This window comes from Coloeus monedula (assembly GCF_965178545.1).
Source record: "Coloeus monedula genome assembly, chromosome: 30".
Taxonomy (NCBI): domain Eukaryota; kingdom Metazoa; phylum Chordata; class Aves; order Passeriformes; family Corvidae; genus Coloeus; species Coloeus monedula.
Window position 1 is genome coordinate 1,199,412 of NC_138810.1, and position 8,384 is coordinate 1,207,795.

General features: G+C 49.1%; 1 protein-coding gene across 1 annotated transcript; it reads left to right on the top strand.

The window, feature by feature from the left end:
• Nucleotides 1–2,390: 2,390 nt before the first annotated feature.
• LOC309583466 (keratin, type II cytoskeletal 4-like) lies at nt 2,391–7,814 on the top strand (the record flags this gene model as incomplete). The annotated part of the gene is made up of 9 exons (XM_082299164.1): nt 2,391–2,852; nt 3,812–4,026; nt 4,399–4,459; nt 5,075–5,170; nt 5,758–5,922; nt 6,002–6,127; nt 6,364–6,584; nt 6,843–6,871; nt 7,336–7,814. 9 exons carry the CDS (start codon nt 2,391–2,393, stop codon nt 7,812–7,814), a joined length of 1,854 nt encoding a protein of 617 aa, XP_082155290.1.
• Between the last annotated feature and the right edge of the window lie 570 nt (nt 7,815–8,384).

Below are 8,384 nucleotides of genomic sequence, written 5' to 3' on the forward strand. Positions count from 1 at the left end.
GTGGGTTTTTTTTTTTGTTTTTTTGGTTGTTTTTTTTTTTTGAGTCAAAAAGCTGCAAGTTTTTCTTCAGGGTGCTCTCCCCTATCCTACATCCACATTCACAAAAACAAACTGGTGATTCTTGAGGTCTTACACACCATTTATTATTCCTTGAAAGGACCTAAAAGACGTTAAATGAAGCTGCCTTCCCACTGGGATCCAGAAGAAAAACAGGAATTTGGTCAACACACAAATTTTAGCCAATGCTGAGCAACTTTACCCCAAATCTCTTCCCTCTCAAGAACTCAGAGGCTCTGGAGAGTTTGGGAGCTGGGGCTGCTGCAGCACAGCTGTTTCACAGATGTTTAATTGCAGCCTATGCTGCATTCCAGGTGTCTCCCACACATCTGACTGGGATAATGGGGTGCAGAGAGGGAAACATCTTCAGCCTGACTGATGAGCCTGCTTTCCTCCACAGGGTTCCGAACAACCGCTCTTCTTTGGAGTCAAATCTGCATTTTGCGTCTGATAAATCTGTTTAGAACTTCAAGGACCGGGGAAGTGCCAAACTGCATCTTGAAGCCTCTCCTATTTGTTTAATCTGATATTTCCAATTGTACTGGCAGCCCAGTTTGCACCGCAAGCCTGAACTACTATAAACAAAGGTGTAATCTGAACGTTGTAAATATCTGGAATTATCCCTTTCGGGTACAGCAAAAGTAGCAGTTTACACAACTAATTCATACCACCAGCCCCTCAAACTCGCAGAAGTTGCAATTACAGGTCCAATTAATGGCTTTGGGGATCCTGGGGCTGCAGTCACGTCCCACGGTTTCCATGTGCATCTTCTTCTCAACCACTTGATATTAGACAGTTGCGTGTTTGGAGGAGGTTTGGCATAACTTTTATGATCCTGACTCTTGGAGAATGTTTTTGGAAGGGGTTAACGAGGATGAGGGAACATAAAACCTGGGTGTCTCCAGCTGCTATCCCACTGTATAATATGGACATTCCTCCAAGCATTGCTCCCTTCAGAAGGCAGGACCAAAAGGGTGTTCATTTGTTTGCTCTATAATGTCCTTTTTTTCTCCCAAACTTCATCCGCAAAGAGCTGAAAGAGCCCTTTTGCTTTGACTTTCCAACAGCCAGTTTAGAGAAGGTCTGGAGAGGTTTCCTGCCTCACTTCCTTGGGCTGGTGATTAGGAGAGAGGGATTCATTTCCCTGGCGTGAGTCAGAGCCTTCCCTGGTGTCCAGCCTAATCCACTCATTAAGACTTCCTCTCTTGGTGCAGAAAGCCCAGCCCCTGCGGAGAGCAAATCACCCCCATTGCCCTGAGCACAGCCCGGGGGACTCCTTCCCTCAGAGCTGTCTCCCTGGGGAGTGTCAAGGACATGTCTGGCAAAGTCACCCAAATGCAGCCGTCACTTGGTGAATGGGGTGGATCTCACCAAGCTGGAACAGATTATTGTTCCCTTTTTGTTCCCAGTAGAGACTTCCAGGAGGTGAATCTGAAAGGGCTTTGACACCCAGCCTTGGGAGAAGCTGCAGAATAGTGAAAGCCAAAGAATTAACCGTCACAAATAAGAACTTGCAGCATAATTCTAGAAATAACTGGCACTGATGGCACAGAACACAAATCTATGAGCAAATAGAAATATGTCACAGATCCTGGATGAAACCTGGATGGTTCACTGGTGTTTCAGGGAAGGTCATCTCGAAATGCTGGACATTGCCAGGATTCTGCACATTCCCAGAATTCCCAGAATTCTGTGATTCTGTGCATCTATCTGGGGGATATTTTGAGTTTTTGCATACAAATCCAGACCTTAAACTCAGTGAATTTACTGGTGTTTCAGATACAGAAAGGATCCATCACGAGACAACTTCCACAGTGTTTGTTGTTTTACAGTTGACTTTCTTCTTTTATTTTTCCTTTGAGTTACTTTTCGGCAGACAAAATTGTGAAATTACCCCCACAAAATGCAAGTCTGCAAAACATCCCATCACACACACAGCCTTATGAGACACAAAACCCCAAACGACACACTGCAAACAAATCACAAAGAGCTCCTTCAAAAATGTTTCTAAACTATAATTAGCACTAAGTTAGGGGAGCGCTTCAAACTGTAATGTATTCGAAGGCAACTTGCAAAGAGAGCACTTTTAGATTCCTTTTTATTTCCTCAGTAGTTACTATTTGCTGGGCTGGTTTGCATTTTGAGGAGCATTTATTGCTGCAGGGCAAACCAAACCCTTAAGTGCTTAAATTAACGTCCTGATCCTATCAAGGCCAGCTTCCCAAAATATATATAAGGGGCAGCATCCCCGCGTCGCTTCAGTGGGATCCCTGCTCCTCTCCTGCACCAGAGCAGCCCCATAACTTTGCTATTCCACCTTCAAATAAGCCACGATGAGCAGGCAGGCACCGACAGTGAGATCTGTCCTGGGACGAAGAGGCTTCAGTTCAGCCTCGGAGATTTGTGGTCGCAGCTACGCCGCGTCCGTGAGCCAGCCCGTGCGGTGCGGCGCCGGTGCCTACAGCAGCAGGAGCGTTTGCAACCTGGGCGGGAGCAGAAGAATCTCCTATGTCAACGGGGGCTGTGGCACCGGCTGCTTTGGGGAGATGGCGCTCGGAGGCATGGGCTACGGGAATGCTGGAGGAGGAAGGATTGGCCTGTGCGGCCCCCGGGGATACAGCATCGTGCGAGGGTTCCCCGAGCGCAAGGCCGACGGCATCCAAGGGATCTGCATCGACGAGCGGCTGCTGAAGCCTCTCTGCGTTGGGGTGGACCCGCTGGAACATGAGATACGCTGCCAGGAGAAGGAGCAGATCAAGACCCTCAACACGCAGTTCGCCTGTTTCATCGACAAGGTGAGTCCAGACCTGCTCCAGAACTGCTCTTCCTTGAGGAAAACAAAACCTGACCAACCCCTTCCCAAACCCATCTCGTGCCACGAGCCCATCAGCCAAAGCCCCAGTCCAGCTCTGCCATGAATCTCTGAGCTGGGTCCATGCAGGGGTCCAGCTTCCCACAGAGAATTTTAAGATAATTCTAAGAATTTTTAACAACTGATAATCATTTTAAGAGCATGTTGGTCCAGACTGAGATCTTTTTAATGGGGCTTATTTCAACCATGTCCCTGTCCTGGCATTCCACGGCCTTTGAATCATGGCCATGGTTGCACTGGACTTTCTTGCAGGTGTCTCCTCTTGGACAGTCTCAGTTCAAATTGGATTTCTCGCTGCAGCTCAGGTGGAAGTTACAGCCCTGACAGGTTCCTCATTCTGTCCTGTGTTAAATAATTCCAGTAATTCCCTCCTCTCTTTGACTTTAAATATAGTGACAGTTCCAGAAACATTCCTGAAGGCAAAGAAGGTTAATCTTGATCCAGACAAGATCAGGTTAGAGATCAAATCTGATCTGTGACCCAAGGATCCCTTTGTAGAACAAACAGAGAGGAAGTAATTTCACTATCTGGGGACTCAGTTTTATCCTAAAATACATCAGAGGCACCATCTGGAGGAGTTTTGTTCCTAATAATTGTTAAGAAAGGCAGATTTAGATACCGGGCTCCTGGATTTCTAAATAATGTAGACATGATGTATAGATTTCTAAACCATTTAGATGTGCAAATTCTAGATTTTGAATTAATTCAGATGTGTGACATAAAGATTTCTAAATAAGGGCAGACAGCTTCCAGATCACGGTGCTGTATCAGCTCTCACTTCCTGAAAATCCTATTCCTGCACTTGTGGTTAAGAGCAGAGAGTTAAACAGGTGTTGAGTCCCTGCCTTCACCTCTTGAAGAATTGCTATTTTTTGCCTTCAGGTCCGATTCCTGGAACAGCAGAACAAAGTGCTGGAGACCAAGTGGGGCCTTCTGCAGCAGTATGTGCTGCCAAAAAAAGGGAAAAACCTGGAACTGTACTTCGAGAATTACATCTGCGACCTGCGGAAGCGCCTGGACTGTTTGCTGTGCGAAAAGCAGAAACTGGGCAGTGAAGAATGTGCCACGAGCCAGCTGGTGGAGGAGTTCAAGTGCAAGTAAGGACCTTCTGGGCTCCTCTGGCTGATGGCATTTTGCTTTTCTGGTTCATCTTGGGTAACTTCTCCCAGACTTGTGCATGTCCCCTCTGGGAGTACCACATTCTTCTGTCTCACTGGTGAGCACTTTGCATTGGTAATGTTGTTGTTGCTCATGAGGAAGCTTCTGATCTTGGGATGGTTTAATGTTGGTCTCCAGACACTGATCTGGCAGTGCCTGGTGGCAGTCCCTGTGCAAGAGAGAGTTGTCATTTGTACCTGGTAATTATTGTCATTTATACTGGAGGTTATTGTCATTTACACCTGATGGTTGATGTCTGAGGGTCTGAGCATTTTTCTTTCCTCAGCCCTTTTCTCCTCCTTTTCCAACAGGTATGAGGAGGAAATCAACAGGCGCACAACTGTGGAGAATGAGTTTGTGGCACTCAAAAAGGTGAGAAGCTGAAACTACATGAGTGGTTATACCTGTGGTAGGTTTATTTGGGGCAAAACTTGGCTGAAATAGTGAATTATTAACAAAAACCCACAAAAGTGTTATGATGAGCTGAAGGGAGACTTAGAAAGAGGCACACGTCTGGGAAAAGAGGCAAGTAAAAATAATGTCTCCTCAAAGTTGACATCATCAGCATTACAGCACCAGTTTTGTTGCCTCAAAAACATTCCTGAAGTGTGGGAGGGGGACAGACCAGGACAGGTCACACTGGAACACCGGGTTATTTCTGGCTGTCTCTCCACATCCTTTATTCTTGGACATCAGAAAAGCAGGAATCATTTGAAGAATATTAAAAAATTGTGTTTAAATACTCATTAGTCAGTTGTGGGTTTGTAGCTGCATCCTAAGTGATAAATCAACTAATTCCTGTAAGTCGTGTTGGAATGGTTTCGTTTCCCTTCAGGAGGCACCGAGTATCCTGACTCACCCTCTCACACCTTTCTGCTCTTGAATCTTGTTGAGACACATTTCTGTCTTGTTGGTGTTGCCTCTGTGTATTTCTCCAGCATTTACAGCCAGGTTTGGGCTGGAATGTGTGTGTCTCCCCTCTTGCAGGATGCAGACTGCATCTTCTTGAACAAGGAAGAGCTGGAGGTGAAGGTGGATCTGTTAAGGAGGCAGCTGGAGCTGCTGAAATGTGTGTTTGAGGAGGTGAGTTCCTCCGGTCCATCCTGGCACTTTGATGGTCCTGTCTCTTCCTTCAGGTGCTCCAAATTTCTCCTGCTTGAAACCCCACTGGGATGTATCTCATACCAAGCCCTGAATAATTAAAAGCGTGAAAGTACAAGGTTGATGTAAAATTAACATGATGATGCTGGAGATAGGGTGGTTCTCCCTTCCTTCATGCAGCTCCAGGTAGGAATTGGCTGTGTCCTAACTCTACCCTGGAGAAAAGATGCGTCCGTCTCGTTCCTCCGGATTGCAGCTGCCTGATTAGAGCTGAAGCAGCTCCCAGCTCGGTCCTGTCATTAAATCACTCAGGCAGTTGGAGATGAGAGGATACCAAGGGTTAAGTCACTCCAGTTCCTTGCCCTTGATGTGGACAGACTTGCTGCAGGTCAGCACGTAGGTCAGCAGTCACAGGTGGCAACTCATCCTGCTGCAGGATTTTCTGCTGAGCCATCCCGAGGGACATTTCTTGACTTGTTCTATCCCTCAGCCGCTCTGTGTCGCAGCCCTTCCCTCCCTGCAGAGCCTGAGAGGTGAAAAGAGCTGACTAAGCCCTTCCCATCCCGCAGGAACGGGCCCAGGTTGATCGCCAGCTCTGCGACACTTCGGTCATCGTCAAGATGGACAACAACCGAGACCTGGACATGGAGAGCATCATCAAGAACGTCGAGTGCTGGTACCAGGAGATCGCCCAGAAGAGCAAAGAAGAAGTCGATGCTTTCTACCAGACCAGGGTGAGTAAGAGGCCACGAGGGTCTGTGCCTGGCAATGTCACAGGCCCAAAGTGACGACTGTCCTGTTTCTTGGTTCCAGTTTCAGGAGCTGCAGGATAAGAGAGGGAAATACTGCGATGACCTGCAGAGCAACAAGTGTGAGATTTCAGAGCTGACCCGGATGATTCAGAAGCTGCAGTGTGAGCTGGAGAGCGTCAAGAAGCAGGTAGGAGATGCTTCCAGAGACAGCTCAGACACAGGGCAAGGTGATGCATTGATCTTTATGAGACTTGAGATCTGCTCTGGGCCTGGTTGGAAAGTGAAAAGTGGGTGGAGAGGGATGTGATGCTGGTGGGTTTTCCCTGTTTGCAATTGGGAGAGGAGGTTTATCCAAAGCCAGAGTGTCCAAGAACTAGGATAAGAAGCCTTGCAGATGCCTGCACTATTGTCCTCCCCCGACAGGTATCCTGCCTGCAAACCTCCATTTGTGACGTTGAGCAGCGCGGCGATTGTGCCCTCAAAGATGCCCGGGAGAAGCACGTTGAGCTGCAGAACGCTTTGCAGAAGGCCAAGGATGAGCTGGCCTGCATGCTGCGGGACTATCAGGAGCTGCTCAACGTCAAGCTGGCCCTGGACATTGAGATTGCCACCTACAAGACTCTGCTGGAGGGTGAAGAGAGCAGGTGGGTGATACTTTTCCCTCCTGTGTATCTGAGGCTATGGCAGTTCCTGCTCCCAAGTGAATTCTACAGCTCCAGGATCTCCCCAAGCTCAGAGAAACTGGACCTGGAGAGATGCCTGGAGGCCATGGAGGCCACATGGGTGCCAGCAAAAACAGTTCCTCTCCTAGGGATAGTGAGGCATGTTCCAACAATGGACTAAGTGGGCTGGATTGTGGCTGGGAGTTGTGAGTAACATGCATTTCTCTTTTCTCCCTACAGGATATGTGTGGGGAACCCCGTGAGTGTGTGTAAGTAACTGCACATTTTCAGCCATGAAGATTTCTTGTTTTAGGAAAGATACCCTTGGGAGCAGCATTATCTGTCTGCCCCAGGTCCCTCTGCCTCCCTTTTCCACTTCTGGAAAGTTTAGCTCCAGAAATCTCAAATACCTCTGAATTTAAAAAAAACCAGCTCTTTGAGTGAGGGGAAAAGGTCAAATTCAAGACCCTTTTCTGCTCTTGGAGGCAACAAGGAGATGTCCTGGTGACCATGGGATACATATTGAACCTGGGAGGGAACATGGGGAGGGGGAGAATCCATGAGTGGATGTGCTGGGACACGGGGGAGGAGTTGGAAGGCGCAGGGCTCAGAGACGTGTGACAAATCTGGAGGAGATCAGGTTTGGTTGGTTCTGTCACTCAAGACCAGCCTGCCGTGTGAAAGTCTCCCAGTTTTCCTCCCTAACTGCTGATTCCCGTGGGCTCTGTTGCAGCTGTGGTCAGCAGCGGCTACAACATCCCCGAAGACTGCGGGATGCTGGCAGCCAACGGGGCCGCGTGTGGCTACGGCTCCCTGGGCAGGCGGGCCGGGAGACACAGCTCCCAGAGCGGCGGCTTCAGCTCCCGGAGCGCCGGCATCCACCCCAAGAGAGTCCTCAGCTCCGTGGCCAAGCAGTGCATCCCGGAGGTGTTCTGCCAGGCTGGAGGGGTCAGCTGCAAGGCCGGGGGGTTCAGCTCCCGCAGCGGAGGGTACCCGGCCCGCCCCGTGGTCAGCGCCGGCAGCGGAGCCCTGAGCGCCAGGATGGGGCCGTGCCAGGCCGGGGGGGTGCTCAGCTTCGGGAGCCAGGGCTGCGTCATCCGGCAGCTGGGGGGGCCCCCCGTCGTTGTGTCCAGCAGCCCGGAGGTCGTGGGGTGCAACAATGGCGTGGTGGGGAATTTCGGGGTTGTCAGAGACCCCTGCGTGGTCCCGTAGGGCGGCAGAGCCCCCGGACAAGGGCGCTCGGGTGCCGAGAGGATGCAGGGTGATGCCTGCCCGTCAGCAGCAACGCTTGTCACCAAACCCATTCCACATTTATGAACCCCAGATTTATCCCCCCGAGTTTTGTTTTCAGAGTCCCCAAGCCTAAAGACTCCTCTACAAACTTCTCCTGCCGGTGCTCAGCACAGTGTGATTTCTGACTTAATTTAGGTTTTCACAGCTTTAAGGGTTTGTTTGTTGCGCTGCTTCCCCGTCTTTTCCCATAACGAGGATTAATTAACAATATTTCCCCCTCCAAGACCCCTCTTTTTTCTTCCAGCTCCTCCCAAAGCATTTCAGAAAAGAGAGAGAGGATTTAACTGTTTAACTTTCCCAGGAGACACTGCAAAGAGCAGACTCCCTTTATTTTTATCCTATCTATTTTTGATCCAGGAAAACCCCGAGCTGCAAATTTATGCTTAAATCCGAAACAAAGCAATTTTCAAAGGACCTGCTGGTTACTCTGTAGCCATCAGGGTTTTTTGTGTGTGGAATTTGCTTATGGATGAACACGTAGTACTTCAG